Source organism: Emys orbicularis, chromosome 23, assembly GCF_028017835.1.
Source record: "Emys orbicularis isolate rEmyOrb1 chromosome 23, rEmyOrb1.hap1, whole genome shotgun sequence".
In the NCBI taxonomy this organism is placed as follows: Eukaryota; Metazoa; Chordata; order Testudines; family Emydidae; genus Emys; species Emys orbicularis.
This window is the reverse complement of record NC_088705.1, coordinates 9,693,724-9,711,679: the sequence shown is the minus strand read 5'-3', so window position 1 is coordinate 9,711,679 and position 17,956 is coordinate 9,693,724. Positions and strand designations below refer to the sequence as shown.

Here is a 17,956-nt window from a genome sequence, read left to right as displayed (position 1 = left end):
AATCTATCCATAATCTGCAGCGCACCTAAGCCCACCCTGAACTGTAAGCAAGTGCCTAGTAGTAGTATTGTTTGCATTGTGGTAGCACCAAAGACCCCATTGTGCTAGGCGCTGTATACACACAGAACACAGAGATGGTCCCTGCCCTAGAGAGACAACAGGTGAATACAAACAGACCATGCGGGAGCACAAGGAAATGAGGAGACTGCTGGCCAGCATGATAGGCAGTGGTCTTAGCATACTAACTGCTGCCTGTTAATTTTTTTGCAGGCATTATGGCTTCAATGTCATAGAGTTGAAGGCCAGAAGGGCCCACCAGATCATCTAGTCTGATCGCCTGTACGTCACAGGCCACCAACCCCACCCAGCAGCTGCACACTAAACCCACCAAGCGAAATTAGACTGAAGTATTACAGCCCTCAGCAGACTAGACTATCATGCAGGCAATGCCTCCTGTGGGATTTAAGCGCTCTGTTGAATTCGGGGCCATAGTTCACAGACTCTGAAATTAGAGATGGGAACAATTAGTAAATCACCTAGTCCATTCATCTTTCCAGCCAGTACAGTACAGCTCAAGGATTGTACACCATCCCCACAGCACGGGGACCTCCCTTGGGAGATTATCCCAGTCACAGCTGAAATGTTCCTTTGCAGATATTCAGCCTGCCTTTTCCTTTGATTAATTTCATCCCATTACTCCTAACCCCTCCGTACCAGCCTCAGAAATCCTCCTCCCTCCTTGGTCTTTATACCTTCAGGTCCTTACCTGGTTATCACATCCCTCCTTAGCAGTGCTTTGGCCAAGTGCTCCATACTTACCCTCTTTTAATCTTTCTTCATAAATCACTGTCTTCAGACTCTTGCTACGCACAATCCTGCACAGCCTCTGGATTTCCCCAACTGCTCAGGAAGATTTAGTACCATTTTCTTCTGCTTCAGGGCTAATCGCACAGCATGTTTGATCTCTCTAAGGGTGTCAGGAAGCGTTAGAATGGAAAGCTTTGAAGTTTTGCCATTTCCTAAGCCTGCTTAATTGTTTTGTTTTAAGGAGCATTTTTTGTCTGAGACAAGGAGAACATAACCGCTGGCTAATAACTTAACTTCTGTAGCCCAGATCAAGGAAACAGGAGGGAGCTCTGCCTTCTGAGAGCTAGGGCAAAGGATGGCAAAATACAGGGGCCAAACAGCCTGCAGGGTGACGGGGAATTCCCAGCAATTACAGTGCATGTGGGAACAACTGACACCAGAAAAGGAAGATTTTATACCATCCAGAAAATTCAGGGAAATGAAGAAAACTGGAAAGAAGGTAGAGTTCCTTCAAATGCCAAACAGGAGTGGGAGAGGGAGTATGGTCTTGTGGTCAATGGGACTAAAGAGATATGGACTCTATTCCCATCGCTGCCATTGATTTCCTGTGACACCGTGGACATTTTTTCTCTATGCCTCAGTTTCCCCATCTGTAAAATGGGAATAATAATTTGTTCTCTACCTCTAGAGCCCATTCAATTTACGTATACATGGGAGGTACTCAGATACTAGAGTACCTAGCTATATGGAAGAAAGAACTGGTGATCAACAAATGTCTGCCCCGATGGGGAGGGGAGGGGAGGAACTGGATTCAAAAAGCATTGAAATAATGTCTGTGATGAGAGATTACTGGTTGGATTAGATGGTTTCGATAATGTGGTTTAAAACTTCCAGGGCTCATTTTGGCTTGGAAGTGGGACGAGGGGAGCTTTCACTTAACTCAAACAGTGCGGTGAGTACTTGTAGAGTACAGAATAACACAGGATGGAACAGTTCTGAAACGAGTACATGTACTCAAGTGTTTGGGTGACCAGCAAGACTAGAAGTGATATTAAATGATAAAGCCTGCAATCTAGTGCGCATTAACAAGGCCTGATGAGATAGGCCTCAGATCTGGAATGCCACAGATGGTACATATTATACAAGAGGTAGAGAGGCATCATACATTAGAAGCATTAGAAAGGCCATTAACTCCTGTTCAGCAATGAAGAGCATGGCGGTGAATTCTTTGGAGAAGCAGCCAAGGAATGAAAGACAAAAGGAGAAACCGAGGGCATCTGCTAGAGACCAATTCCCCTTAAAAGGAGAGTGGGGAAAAAAATTCCTGGATCTAAAACTCCTAGTTCTTGAAATGACAGATTACACCACTTGGGAGGAATTTTAAATATCCAGACATCTGCTGGGTAACAGAGCCAAAATTGAAGCAAGCTGAGTCTCAAGATAGAGGACATCTAAGATCTTTAAGAAGAAAATTCAATCAGAGGCCACGACCTCCTGGATCTAACATTTATTTACTGGAATATACCCATTGAAAATGTGAGAATAGGGAAGGAATTGGTGCCACTGATGACAAGCTACTAAACTTCACCATGAGTTACTGTCATAAATATAAAGGGAAGGGTAACAACCTTCCTGTATACAGTACTATAAAATCCCTCCTGGCCAGAGGCACAAAATCCTTTTACCTGTAAAGGGTTAAGAAGCTCAGGTAACCTAGCTGGCACCTGACCAAAAAGACCAATAAGGGGACAAGATACTTTCAAATCTGGGCAGGGGGAAAAGGCTTTGTTTTGTCTGTTCTGTCTGTCTGTCTGTTCTGGGTGCTTGCCAGAGACAGATCAAGAAAGCAAGCAATCCAGCACCATTAGAATTAGTAAGTACTAGCAAGGGAATGCGTTAGCTTACTTTTATTTTGGCTTGTGATTTTCTCTGTGCTGAGAGGGAGGTGTATTCCTGGTTTTTCTTTTTGTAACTTGAAAGTTTTGCCCAGAGGGAAATCCTCTGTGTTTTGAATCTGATTGCCCCGTGCGATTATCTTCCATTCTAATTTTACGGAGGTGCTTCTTTTACCTTTTTTCTTTCTAATAAAGTTCTGTTTTGTTAAGAATCTGATTAAGGTTGGTCTGTGCTCATCTTGTTTATTCTCAAGCCTCCCCAGGAAAGGGTGTGTAGGGCTTGGAGGGATATTAGGGGGGAGTACGAACTCCAAGTAGTCCTTTCCCTGAGTTTTGTCTAATCACTTGGTGGTGGCAGCGTTACCTAATCCAAGGTACAAGGGAGAATTTGTGCCTTGGGGAGTTTTTAACCTAATCTGGTAGAAATAAGCTTAGGGGGTCTTTCATGTGGGTCCCCACGTATGTACCCTAGAGTTCAGAGTGGGGAGGGATCCCTGACAGTTACAAAATGCAGGAGAACAAAGGTATTGGATTCCAGAAAAGCACATTTTTGGGAATTAAGACATCTGAGTGGCCACATTTCCCATTGACTTAAATGGGGCAGGATTTCACCCTTAGGGAGCAAAATGTAATGGAAAGTTGTATTAAAATCTCATGTACATACACTAAAGAGTGGAAGTGACTGAAATGTCCCAACTAATGTAGGGAAGTTCTAAATGAGACACAGGGACAACACACTGGTCCTCTGGACAATGTAAAGAACAAGAAATGGTTCACATGGGGAAACCCTCAACACATTGTCCTGGGAATGGAAAAGAAATAGGCGACAAAGAGCCCAGAGTCAGTAAAGATTTGACTGAAAAAAAGGGCAGCTGGACACAGTCCGAGTTAACAGCCAAAGGGACTAACATAAATGAACAGGATGTTGATAAATATATTGGGGGTGGGGGTGAGTATTTATCAGGTAGCAGCATTAATAAATGAAGAGGGAGATGAAATTAAGCACAGCTCAAAAATGACAAGAGTGAATTTAGAAACTAATCGGTCTCAAGAAAAATACAAATAAATGTATAAAGACCTTGGAAAAATGGTACCAATAAAGGCAAGGGCATACTTGGAAGACATGAACATACCAGATTCACAAAGATATTTAGGTGCCCAATTCCCACAGATGTCAATGGGAGTTCGACAACTAAGTACCTTGTATGCAGTGTTGTTGTAGCCGTGACGGTCCCAGTATATGAGAGAGACGAGGTGGGTGAGGTAGTATCTTTTATTGGGCCAACTTCTGTTGGTGAGAGAGACAAGCTTTGGAGCTCCACAGAGCTCTTCCTAAGGTCTGGGAAACTAAGTACCTTTGTGATGCTGTGATTCACAGATTCCAAGGCCAGAAGGGACCATCGTGATCATCTAGTCCAGTGGTTCTCAAACTTTTGTACTGGTGACCCCTTTCACAGAGCAAGCCTCTGAGTGCCCCCCCCCCTTATAAATTAAAAACACTTAAAAATATATTTAACACCATTATAAATGCAGGAGGCAAAGCAGGGTTTGAGGTGGAGGCTGACAGCTCGCGACCCCCCACCCCCCGAGTGATCCCAACCCCCAGTTTGAGAACCCCTGATCTAGTCTGACCTCCTGTATAACACAGGCCATACAGCTTCCCCAAAATAATTCCTAGAGTTTGTCTTTTAGAAAAACATCCAAGATAACTCCACCTGATGGCAAAGACCCTAGACTGTGGTTCCAATCTTCGTAAAAAGATGCTAAACTCTTCAAAGCAGGGACTGTCTACGATTCTGTTTGTACAGCGTCTAACGCAGTGGACCCCTGATCTTGGCTAGGCAGTAGCATAATAAACACGATTAATTAACAACCAAAGAGGGCTCTTGGTTCTGGAATTCTGGGCTCAAGTTCTGAGCATGTCATTACAAGAAAGATCTGAACACATCAAAGGGAGTTCAGAGAAATGCAACTAAAACAATTAAGTGGGTTGGAAGGATTGATTTACAAGAAAGATTAAGGGCCCAATTCAGCAAGGTGTTTAAGCAAGTGCTTAACTATAAGCATGTGAGTAATCCCATTGGCTTCAAAGCACTGTTTATGCACTTTCCTGGATTGAGTCCTAAAGGAATTACTGTATGTAGTTCAGATAATCAAAAGTGAAAGGGCAAACACACTCTCCAAATATTTGAAGACTATTCTCCAGTACGATAAGGAGAAGACAATTAGGGTAGAATGTTGTAGGACATAGAACTAATAGTATTGCATGAAATTCAGAAAGGAATAATTTACAGTGAATATTAGCAAACTCCCCGAAAGTGAGATTGGTTAGGCTGTGTCCCAGGAGAAGTGGTGAATGCCTCATTGCTTGGGACATTGAAAATTAGATCAACCATAAGGCTAGGTATCCTACTGAATTTCAATGGAATTTGGTTGCCTAACTTCCCTAGGTTCCTTTGAAACTCTCAGATACACCTCTACCCCGATATAATGCGACCCGATATAACACAAATTCTGATATAACGCGGTAAAGCAGCGCTCCGGGGGGCCGGGGCTGCGCACTCCGGCGGATCAAAGCAAGTTCGATATAACGCGGTTTCACCTATAACGCAGTAAGATTTTTTGGCTCCCGAGGACAGCATTATATCGAGGTAGAGGTGTATAACATACAGCAGGGAGTAATTCTGCCCTGGCAGTGGGATGGAGTAGGAAACTGTGGGGCCTTTTCCATCTCTACTTCCTAGGATTTAAATAACAAGACATTTTTACAGCCTGTGCGAAGGAAGCATTTTATTTAAAGAAAAAAAATCCCAATTGCAGCGCAGCACATTTTGACCGGAAAAGGGCAAATCTAGTGTCCATCTATAAAAAGGGAAATAAGGACAACCCGGGGAATTACAGACCAGTCAGCTTAACTTCAGTACCTGGAAAGATAATGGAGCAAATAATTAATCAATCAATTTGCAGACACATAGATGATAATAAGGTGATAAGTAACAGACAGCATGGATTTGTCAAGAACAAATCATGTCAAACCAACCTAATAGCTTTCTTTGACTGGGTAACAAGCCTTGTGGATGGGGGGAAGCGGTAGATGTGGTATATTTTGACTTTAGTAAGGCTTTTGATACTGTCTCGAATGACCTTCTCATAAACAAACTAGGGAAATACAACCTACACAGAGCTATTATAAGGTGGGTGCAGAACTGGTTGGAAAATTGTTCTCAGAGAGTAGTTATTAGTGGTTTACAGTCAAGTTGGAAGGGCATATTGAGTGGGGTCCCGCAGGGATCGGTTCTGGGCCCAGTTCTGTTCAATATCTTCATCAATGATTTAGATAATGGCATAGAGAATACACTTATAAAATTTGCAGACAGTACCAAGCTGGGAGGGGTTGCAAGTGCTTTGGAGGATAGGATTAAAATTCAAAATGATCTGGACAAACTGGAGGAATGGTCTGAAGTAAATAGGATGAAATTCAATAAGGACAAATGCAAAGTGCTCCACTTAGGAAGGAACAATCAGTTGCACACATACAAAATAAGAAATGACTGCCTAGGAAGGAGTACTGCAGAACGGGATCTGGGGGTCACAGTGGACCATAAGCTAAATATGAGTCAACAGTGTAACACTGTTGCAAAAAAAGCAAACATAATTCTGGGATGTATTAGCAGGAGTGTTGTAAGCAAGACACAAGAAGTAATTCTTTCGCTCTACTCCATGCTGATTAGGCCTCAACTGGAGTATTGTGTCCAGTTCTGGGTGCTACATTTCAGGAAAGATGTGGACAAATTGGAGAAAGTCCAGAGAAGAGCAACAAAAATGATTAAAGGTCTAGAAAACATGACCTATGAGGGAAAATTGAAAACACTGGGGTTGTTTAGCCTGGAGAAGAGAAGACTGGGTGGGGGTGGGGGGGAATGGGACGACACGATAGTTTTCAAGTACATAAATGGTTGTTACAAGGAGGAGGGAGAAAAATTGTTCTCCTTAATCTCTGAGGATGGAACAAGAAGCAATGGGCTTAAATTTTAGGTTGGACATTAGGAAGAACTTCCTAACTGTTAGGGTGCTTGAGCACTGGAATAAATTGCCTAGGAAGGCTGTGGAATCTCCACCATTGGAGATTTTTAGGAGCGGTTAGACTAACACCTGTCAGGGATGGTCTAGATAATACTTAGTCCTGCCTTAAGTGCAGGGGACTGGACTAGATGACCTCTCAAGGGCCCTTCCAGTCTTATGATTCTATGATTTTTCAGTGTTCTCTGGTGAATTAATACAGCAATCCAATACCCACCATCTGTAACATCTGAAGCTTTAAAACAGTGGAGGCAAAAACTCAATCTATCAAACCTGAAAAAAATCAACAAATAGATTATATAGGAAAAATAAAAGACTGCCAGGATTTGGAATTCAATAACCAATTCTGCTGAAAGCCTTCCAAGGAAATGTAATAACGCTTGAAAAATGAAATGTGGGTTACAAGAAGCTACATTTGTTTTTTGAATAGCTTTTTCTTATCTCTTTCTGTGGTTTATGTAAAAGTCAGGCAACAGTCGACAGCCATTCTGCAAGCACTCATTTCTCAATAGTAAAGTTAATTTATACTGGGGCAGTACAGCTTACAGTTATTGGAGTCTCATTTGTCTGAAACTTCCTACTATATAAAATAGGGTCACATCTTCCAGCGGTGAAAATTAGTGTGATCATCACAAATCTTGATTATGTGAGTTTATTCAGTGGTCCCCACTGCATTCAGAAACCAAGGTTGTACCATATTTCTTAATCAAATATGTACAAAATCAGAAACCCCAAATGGGTGACATTCTGGCCCCACTGAAGTCTATAGCAAAACTCCCATTGACACCAGTCGGTCCAGGATTCAGAGATTACAAGACCAAACAGGATCACTGTGATTGTCTGGTCTAACCTCCTTTATAACAAAAGCCATAGGACTTCCCTGAATTAATTCCTGTTTGAGCTAGAACATCAAACTTTTAGAAAAACATCCAATCTTGGTTTAAAAATTTCCAGCGATAAAGAATTCACTCCCCCCGTTAGTAAGTTGTTCCAATGGTTAATTACCCTCATTGTTAAAAACGTGTGTCTTATTTTATTCCATGCCTGCGAGTGAAGTAGGTGAGCAAGACAAAAGCATAACCTCTTCCCCAACGCGTTTCCTGGCATGTTTAGAACTGACAACAATTCAAATGAATCATTATTGCTTTTTTTGCTTAAAGGTATGTAAACAAAAGGGTTCCTTTTCTACATCAAACACAAACAGGATACAAATCCTACAAACAAAATACATTAAAAATAAATTCTCTTCTCAAAGTGGAAATAGATTTGCTAGGCACAGCATCTGAAACCCAAAGGGGAAAATTCTCCTTCCTCGAGCAAAACGACCGCTGAAGTCAGAGTTCTGCCTGAATAAAGCCTGCCAAATGAGATCCAAAGGGTACTGAGAAAAGTGAACCAAGAGACATCTAAGTCCTCAGTCCTTCAGAGATCACTGTATTGTGGTAGTGTCGAGAAACCCCACTCATGGACCACGACCCCACTGTGCTAGGTGCTGTACAAACAGAACAGAAAGACGGTCTCTGCCCCAAAGAACTTAGGATCTTAATGCACGTTCTTAACATTGTTCATGGGAGTCGTCCCATTGACTTCCAAGAGACCGTTCACTTGCCTAAAGTTAAGCAGAAGCACAAGTGTTTGCAGGACTGTGGGCTAATCATTAGAAGGTTTTAGAGACAGACATTTGCACTGAATACTTTTCTTTGGGACTGGTGTTGAGCAGCAGTCAGAGCACCTTGTTAAGGAAACATCAATAAACTTTACATTTCCAGGCATGTAACAGAAAGATCATTATTTTTGATGCAGCTGTTGAATTTCAGGAGGGAAAAATCTTTTATCCAGAAATCTTTTTGACCTCAGAAGTACCATTTGTTTTTACTGCAACATCTAAACACTTGTGCAGAAAGGAAATGCGGTTTGTGCTTTGGGAAAGAAAAATAACAAGAACAAAAACAAACTAGACAATCTGAATGAAATGCCAGGAATCCGTGTTAACGGGAGTTGGAAGTATGCTTTTTAAGACCTTGCTAGGCAGAGTTTTGGTTACTCATGACATTTCTTAATCCACTGCAAAAATTCTCTTGGGTTAAGCTTACTTCCCAGTATCAAAATCCCTCAGATAAAATGACTCACTCCCAAGACTCTTATTTACAATAATCATCCCTCTGGGCCAAGCTTACCATCCAGTATCTATATCCCTGGGATAAAGGTTAAGTCCTCATATGACAATCTTCTTCCCCTTTGGGACTTCGACAGGCATAGATTTAAAAGCACATTTTTCTTTTCCAACTTGCGTTTCCTTTCCCGAGTTGCTGAAGAAACTAATCAGCATTTCACAATATGAGAGAGGAACGTGTCTAATGCAAAGCACCAGGCAGCTTCTGAATGATCCAGAGCTGCAGGGGAAAGGTTGTCGATGAAACAAATAAATCTGAAGAGGGACAACTGAAGGGGAGGATGCACAGCTAGGACCAGCTACTAGAGAGGAACAAACAATCAAGGATGTGAGTGAGCACAAGGTCCAATTCTGCAAAGTGCTGATCATGCTGAGTTCTCGATCAATGGAATTTGAGGGCACTCAGCCTCTTCCAGGATGAGGCCCATAACAGAGCCCAGAACTGTTCTGAAGCAGAGGATTGTGATTCTCAGAGCCGGATTCTGGTACCCTTAATCATGTTGAAGAACTTTGCATGGCTGTCCTACTGAAAGTCAATGGGACAACCTACAAAGTAAGGTACTTCTCAGTGCCAGAAACAGTATGAGAATCTGGCTCCATTTTCTCCCCTCCTTTTTCTCTCCTGTAACTTCATCCCAGAGATAATTACAATATAATGAAGAAGAAACTTGGATGGGGATTTTTTTTTTATTAGGAAATAAGACATTTAATTGAGTTCTTGCTACCTCACAGTTGAACAATGAATAAGCAATTTAGGAGAGTTGAAGCAGGTTGGAATTATTGACTATATACTTGCTAGATTATTCTTGAAATAAACATTTATTGTAAATTATTCTCAAAATCAACCGTTATTGTCAGCTATTCATTCCAAGGATAATATAGCAAGTCTTTGACAGTTCTGGATGGATAGCTGTTAATGTCGGATCAACCCAATTATGCAAGTTATTTTACAAGACCTTTTATTCTATTTCACAGATCTGACTAATACAGCAGTGCAATTTATTACAAGTGACTCATAACATTTAGTTCCAAATAAAAGTAGAAAAACACAAACATTATAAAGGAAAGTTACATGTGATGCAATGTACTGGAAATGTGTTTTTAAGAGCACAGGAAAAATATATAAAAATACATTTGGGTCAAGAATTTTGCAGACATTTGTTGTTTTAGTTACAATGTTGACACCACGTAGAAAGCACAGTATATTGAAAACTGTAATTAGAAATATGATAAAATCCAACTGTATATAAAAGGCAAAAATCAAAAAGAAAAATGAAAGGAAGAACAAGGGGGGAAAAGTCTATTGTATGGCAAACTTCCAATCCTTTGGCCACTAGAAAACGAAGTCAGTGGATTTCATATAAATTCTCTGTATAAAGGAATGTCCACGATCTGTTTACAATATGGCCCAGAATCAACATCTTGTGACCAGGCTAATAGATCTCCTCATAGAGGAAAACAAGGTGCTTATGTCACAGTTTATTCTCCCCAGTATAATACTGTCCGGAATTGGACTAGCGCCCCAAAATACCATTTTAGGAACATTGCTAATTCCTTTAATGGAAAGGAAATGCAGTAACCCGCTATAGAGTGCCGCCGAAGTAGGGAGCTTGAGTAACAGCATCATTATTGCATGCTTGCTTTAGCTTTAAAGTTTGTGTGGTTCACTGGCAGTGGGTGGGCTTCCGTGTTGAATACCCAGTCTTCCAGAGACAGCACGTCATCATCACAGAACAGAAGATAGAGGTACCTGCAGCCACATGGCAGGAAGAGAGAAAAGAAAAACTGGTAAGTTGGATTACAGAAAGACTCTAATGGGATTCCAAGTGTACATATAAGACCGGATCCTCAGGGCAGTAAGTGGCATAGCTCGATAGCCGTAGAGCTAAGTTGATTTAAACGGATTTAGCTGAGAATTTGGCCGAAACTCCTGTTAAATACAGTGCATAGGCTGAAAATGACAGAGCACTCGGGAACTTGCTGAAATTGATCCCAAAACAGGTTCACCTCGCTTTACGTAATTGTTCTGCAAAAGAGACACAAAAAGCCTGCAGTATCCCATCATCTTCCACAGTTTGCTCTGCAGGGAACCCAACGCTTTCTAAGATGAAGCTATTGTATATTTTGCATGAAGACGACCCACATCATAAAGACTTTTGTGCCCCGAGAGGAGATTTATTCTGAAAGCTTTCTCATGATGCTACACTTACTTTAATGTCTCTGCCAGAAAAAAACTCTGTTGCATGTTGTCATGGTTTGGGGTGGTGGTATAAACATCTCGGATCCCGGAGAAGCCTGCTTCTACTCTACAATATTTTTCCAGTGCCTGAGAAAAGAAAATAAATCTCAGCGACACACCGCTACATGGAGTAATCCGTTAATCAGCATCAGCTGTGTTACAAGTCAGGTTTACAAATCAGATTCAGGTTTTATAGCAGCTTCACTCTCACTGAAGAGTTTGATCATTAGCCAACAGTCCAGGAAAGATGCTAGTTCTAATGAAACAGCTGGAAAAAGGTAAACAATGTAAAGCTTATTGATTGCTTGGCGTTGATGCTCCCCCCATATAAACAGGTGTCAAATAGTAACTCTTTGCTTTTACACAGCACCTTTCCAAGACACTTTATGAATGCCTGAATGCTGCCACTGAAATGCAACCACCTCTGGAGCACAGAGGAGGAGCATCCCTGTGCACATCACACTAGAAAACAGTGTTGGGAGTGAGAAGACATTCTAGCCGGGAAGTCTCTATGGGATCTTTTACGTCCTCATAGCCAGGGCCGGCTCCAGGCACCAGCAAAGGAAGCAGGTGCTTGGGGTGGCCAATGGAAAGGGGCGGCACGTCCGGGTCTTTGGCGATAATTCGGCGGCGGGTCCCTCAGTCCCTCTCGGAGCCAAGGACCCGCCGCCAAAGAATGAAGCGGCGCGCTGGAGCTGCCGCCAAAGTGCCGCTGATCGCAGTTTTATCTTTTTTTTTTTTTTCTTTTTTCCCTCCCGCTTCGCCGCTTGGGGCGGCAAAAAAGCTGGAGCCGGCCCTGCTCAGAGCACAGAGAAGATCTGGTCTTTTACAGTCTCATTCTGAAGATCCAAACATAATATTTGATGCTCATATCTCTACCTTGCTGAGTCAACCCTGCAAAAATATGAAACTATGGCTTCACGGAGTCTAGATAATTCCAAACGTGCGGCTCAATCCACTCCATCTGACATTACTACATTCATAGCCAGTACATTGTCTGAGGTCTGCGGCTCTTTTCCTCCAAACCCTGTAAGGTTTATTATTATTTTTTTAAACAAAGCCCAAACATTTTCAATGATCAGCAAAGAGACAAAAGCAAATTAGGTTTCTCTTTATATTACTGTGCGGTAGCTAACACATGACATTGGCTAATACAATTAAAACTCCCCTTATCCTTTTCCTATCCTAGAAAAAGATGCCTGTAAGAATCCAGGGTTCTGTAATGGTTAATGCTGTGTAATTGACGCTCATACCTTTACAACTTCCCAACCCCACTGTCTGTATTTCGGATCATGGGTCAGCCTCCACATGTACATGTAGCTTTCTACCACTTCAGGGCGCAGTATGTAATAGCGCTCGCTGAGTCTGGTGGCCATGGCTTCCGTTCCAGAATCAAAGCGAAAAGCTTCGGGGCCAAGCTTGGTATCTAAGCAAGAAAGAAAAACCCACACACATAATAATCACCTTTAAAAATTCATAACCGACGCTAACGGGTTTTATAGGGGTTTTTATGCTGCATTAATACAGCCGAGGCTTGCTATGGGGCGCAACAAACAATCCATCATGTCAACGCATCAGTATCAGTTCAGACACGGTGTCAAACAAGTGTAACTCTGCTGACTCAAAGAATGCGCTTACTTAGCCCAGCTCTGAATCTGGCCCAGTAAAATATTTGGAGAAATACGAAAAGTAAATTGAAAGGGCTTCTGAAAATAGCAGCCTGGCCCATGGCAACAAGATCAAAGGGTCACATTCAACCCTGGTGTAAGCGTGTGCACGAAGTCACTGGATTTTTGCCTGGGATGAATTGGGTCCTAAGACTCCTGATGGAAGCTCTCAGAGATATCTCTCTCACCCCGGATTAGGGCCAGGAACCCCCACCTCTTCCACTGCAGTCAACAGGAGTTGCGAGGCTCTGAGCAGCGTTCTCCGGATCAGGCCCTAGTGAGAAACATCAGCTAAAAAGCTCCTACAGCAGAGCCCTGGAAAAGGAAACTATTCAGAGACAATCTAGCCATGCTGTTGATACTCCAGTGCTTCTCATGTTTATATGTTGTCTCAGGTAGGGGTTTCTTGACTTCATGGTCATTGGCCCCTCCAGACGGAACAATCATTAAAGGACAAATGCAAAATACTCCACTCAGGAAGGAACAATCAACTGCATATGTACAAACTGGGAAATGACTGCCTCGGAAGGAGTACTGTGGAAAGGGATCTGGGGGTCATAGTGGATCATAAGCTAAATATGAGTCAACAGTGTAACACTGTCGCAAAAAAAGCAAACATCATTTTGGGATGTATTAGCAGGAGTGTTGTAAGCAAGACACAAGAAGTAATTCTTCCACCCTGCTCTGATAAGGCCTCAACTGAAGTATTGTGTCCAGTTCTGGGTGCCACATTTCAGGAAGGATGTGGACAAACTGGAGAAAGTCCAGAGGAGAGCAACAAAAATGATTAAAGGTCTAGAAAACATGACCTATCAGGGAAGATTGAAAAAATTGGATCTGTTTGGTCTGGAGAAGAGAAGACTGAGAGGGGACATGATAACGGTTTTCAAGTACATAAAAAGTTGTTATAAGAAGGACAAAAAATTGTTCTCATTAACCTCTAAGGATAGGACAAGAAGCAATGGGCTTAAACTGGAGCAAGAGACATGTTTAGTTTGGACATTAGGAAAAACTTCCTGTCAGGGTGGTTAGGCACTGGGAGGTTGTGGAATCTCCATCACTGGAGGTTTTTAAGAACAGGTTAGATGTCAGGGATGGTCTAGTTATTACTTAGTCCTGTCTTGAGTGCAGGGGACTGGACTAGATGACTTCTCAAGGTCTCTCCCAGTCCTACGATTCTATATGATTCTATGATCATTACTGTACAGTCATGAGGGATGTTTTTCAAAAGGACGATCAGAAGTTAGCTGGAACTGTGTCTGCCACCCTTTCCCCTCCTTTAGCTTCTGGTATGTTAACTTTTCTTTTGAAATGGAGATCGCTATGAAATAGGATGGAGTTACTTTCGATTGTATTTTCTGATTACAAAATAATAAACTACTACTGCTTTGTCCTTCTCAAGTGCCTTCCATGTGAGGATCTCAGAATAAACACACACTCTCAGAATCCCTATTAGAAAATTATCACCCCTATTTTACAGATGGGGAAATTGAGGCACAGAGATTGCCCGAGATCAAGCCGAACCAATGACAGAGTTGGAAACAGAATCCAGATATCTTGGCCCCATGGCTGGTGCTGTAGCCAAAAGACTATCTTTCACATACACACTTGGTTTCTTTACACACCTTATTTGCCCTACCTGGGCCATGTTATAAGAGTGAGAGAACGGGGAAATTACAGCACAAACAACTCGCATTGTTTCCTGAGAACCAGGGAAAAGGTTACGTGCACAGCCGCTGTCTGAAACACTGCGAGCTGGCTGATACAACAGCAGGGTAGCTGCTAATGGCAGGCTTAGTGCTGTGTTTTCGATGGTGACGGATACAGTTGAAGGTGAAAAATGGCTCCAGGCAGTTGCAGCCTGCGGGTTGTTAGCTCAGACGGCCTAGCTGCAGTTCTGCAAGTCCTGTGAAAAGAGTTTGAAAATACAATTCCAGCTTGGCTTGAAGTTTGTTAGAGCTGCTTTAGGCAAATGAGCTAGACGCAGCTCATAAATATGTGCTTGTTGATGCAGTTAAGACGTGAAACAATCAAAAGGAACAGTTATCAAAGAGAGGCACATTGCAGGCGAGCCTCCTGGACAGCAGACTGCAACTACATATACTCAGATGTGCTAGACAAATGCTCATAAAGAAAGGAACAAAGTCCAAATAATTACAAGCATGTTGAAGCTGGGTGTGTGTAGAGCTAACCACAGCCCTCGAGTCATCATCAGCATCTTTTTGGTTATATGATCTTGCCAAATTACACACTATAATAATACCAATACCTGGCACTTTTATAAATGCTTTTCATCTGTGGATCTCAAAGTGCTTTATAAAGGAGATGAGTGTCATTATCCACATTTAAGACAAGCACTTCTAGCTTGAACTGTGACTTGCCAAGGGATCGCCACATTTGTCCTGTTGTTAGCATGGTTAGTCTTTATATGCCTGCATTGAATGCCTTACGTGAAAACAAATATTCAACACATGTTGTTTGTGAAGAACACTATGTGAATGAGAAAGATTTTACTGAATGTGGGGAAATATGGAGAGACTTATGCAATCTTCTCTTAGGAAGGCTGCAGTAGGGATTTATGGTTTGGGTTCGTTTTAAGAAGGAATAACAGAACTCAATTCCCTGTTTCTAACACCCTACACAATGCTCAACTGCCCATTTAGCTTGTTTCAGTTGCATATGGTGGGAGGAATTAAAGGCAGATCAGTGCTTTACTCCATTTTTTATGGCAATACCTCAAAGTGCTGATATATAGGAACACAGATTACTCCTTTTATAGGCAGAAAGTGTGGCTTTGTGATTAGAGCACAGGACCGGGGTTCAGTAGGTCTTGGTCAGTTACCAGCTCTGCCGCTGGTTTCTTGTATGACTTTGCGTAAGTCACTCAGCCTCTCTATGCCTCAGTTTCCCTATCTAGAAGGGGGATACCAATATTGACTTTTCTCACAGGGGTGCGGCAAGGACAGATGAATGTTAAAAGCCCTCTTATTTTGATGGAAGATGCTGCAGAAGTGCCAAAGAATTACTGCAATCCTTTCGCATGCGAGATTCATTTTTTTAGCGGCTGTAAATCCTTACCTACCACAGTAATTTATCAGCAGTACTTTAATCCACAATGTTTACCTGAGCGTGCATAAGATTCATGACACGTGTGGGTAATCTCTGCAGCTAGATCCAGATAATGTTGCTTTTTCTCTTCCGCTGCTTGTTCTGCTCCAAGGGCGATCATGCCACCAGAGAAGCAAGCCAAATGGCCCATTTTGTGATCCAAGATGCCACCTCTCCATTCTGCAATGTAGGTCAATCCTCCGGCAGATTTTTTAACCAAATGTTTTTCTATAGCCTAAAATGTATTAAAAATCAATATCTGAACACATCTTGCAGGAAGGAAAAACAAACTGCTTTGACTAACATTCTGTTGGACAAAATATTCCTTATAAGAAATACAGCTGCAGAAGCAATCGAACTTACCTCTAGTGCATCATTATACATCTTTTTAGCGTCAGTGTCTCTCTTGTCTGACATCAGCCAGGATTTGATCAGATATTCATAAAAGCTGTCCCCCAGACCTCCAACGGAGACGTGGTCTGCAATGGTGGAAGCCAACAAGAGATTGCTGCATAACTACTTGTGCACACGATTTACGATGCACGGTCGCTTTACCAGTCAGAACAATTCATAGATTCATAGATTCTAGGACTGGAAGGGACCTCGAGAGGTCATCGAGTCCAGTCCCCTGCCCGCATGGCAGGACCAAATACTGTCTAGACCATCCCTGATAGACATTTATCTAACCTACTCTTAAATATCTCCAGAGATGGAGATTCCACAACCTCCCTAGGCAATTTATTCCAGTGTTTAACCACCCTGACAGTTAGGAACTTTTTCCTAATGTCCAACCTAGACCTCCCTTGCTGCAGTTTAAGCCCATTGCTTCTTGTTCTATCCTTAGAGGCTAAGGTGAACAAGTTTTCTCCCTCCTCCTTATGACACCCTTTTAGATACCTGAAAACTGCTATCATGTCCCCTCTCAGTCTTCTCTTTTCCAAACTAAACAAACCCAATTCTTTCAGCCTTCCTTCATAGGTCATGCTCTCAAGACCTTTAATCATTCTTGTTGCTCTTCTCTGGACCCTCTCCAATTTCTCCACATCCTTCTTGAAATGCGGTGCCCAGAACTGGACACAATACTCCAGCTGAGGCCTAACCAGAGCAGCGTAGAGCGGAAGAATGACTTCTCGTGTCTTGCTCACAACACACCTGTTAATACATCCCAGAATCATGTTTGCTTTTTTTGCAACAGCATCACACTGTTGACCCATATTTAGCTTGTGGTCCACTATAACCCCTAGATCCCTTTCTGCCGTACTCCTTCCTAGACAGTCTCTTCCCATTCTGTATGTGTGAAACTGATTTTTTCTTCCTAAGTGGAGCACTTTGCATTTGTCTTTGTTAAACTTCATCCTGTTTAACTCAGACCATTTCTCCAATTTGTCCAGATCATTTTGAATTATGACCCTGTCCTCCAAAGCAGTTGCAATCCCTCCCAGTTTGGTATCATCCGCAAACTTAATAAGCGTACTTTCTATGCCAATATCTAAGTCGTTAATGAAGATATTGAACAGAGCCGGTCCCAAAACAGACCTCTGCGGAACCCCACTCGTTATGCCTTTCCAGCAGGATTGGGAACCATTAATAACAACTCTCTGAGTACGGTTATCCAGCCAGTTATGCACCCACCTTATAGTAGCCCCATCTAAATTGTATTTGCCTAGTTTATCGATAAGAATATCATGCGAGACCGTATCAAATGCCTTACTAAAGTCTAGGTATACCACATCCACAGCTTCTCCCTTATCCACAAGACTCGTTATCCTATCGAAGAAAGCTATCAGATTGGTTTGACACGATTTGTTCTTTATAAATCCATGCTGGCTGTTCCCTATCACCTTACCACCTTCCAAGTGTTTGCAGATGATTTCCTTAATTACTTGCTCCATTATCTTCCCTGGCACAGAAGTTAAACTAACTGGTCTGTAGTTTCCTGGGTTGTTTTTATTTCCCTTTTTATAGATGGGCACTATATTTGCCCTTT

At 42.2% G+C, this 17,956-nt stretch overlaps 1 protein-coding gene across 1 annotated transcript in view; it reads right to left on the bottom strand.

Annotated features, from left to right (window-relative positions):
• Nucleotides 1-9,899: 9,899 nt before the first annotated feature.
• Nucleotides 9,900-17,956, bottom strand: part of MAN1C1 (mannosidase alpha class 1C member 1) — an 89,782-nt gene continuing 81,725 nt past the window's right edge. Inside the window, exons 8-12 of the mRNA XM_065421682.1 lie at nt 16,333-16,448; nt 15,985-16,204; nt 12,448-12,620; nt 11,166-11,281; nt 9,900-10,705 (exon numbers count right to left, since the gene is read on the bottom strand). Of these exons, the coding sequence (XP_065277754.1) occupies nt 10,582-10,705; nt 11,166-11,281; nt 12,448-12,620; nt 15,985-16,204; nt 16,333-16,448 (749 nt within the window). The 3' untranslated portion in view covers nt 9,900-10,581. The remainder of the gene's footprint in view (nt 10,706-11,165; nt 11,282-12,447; nt 12,621-15,984; nt 16,205-16,332; nt 16,449-17,956) is intronic.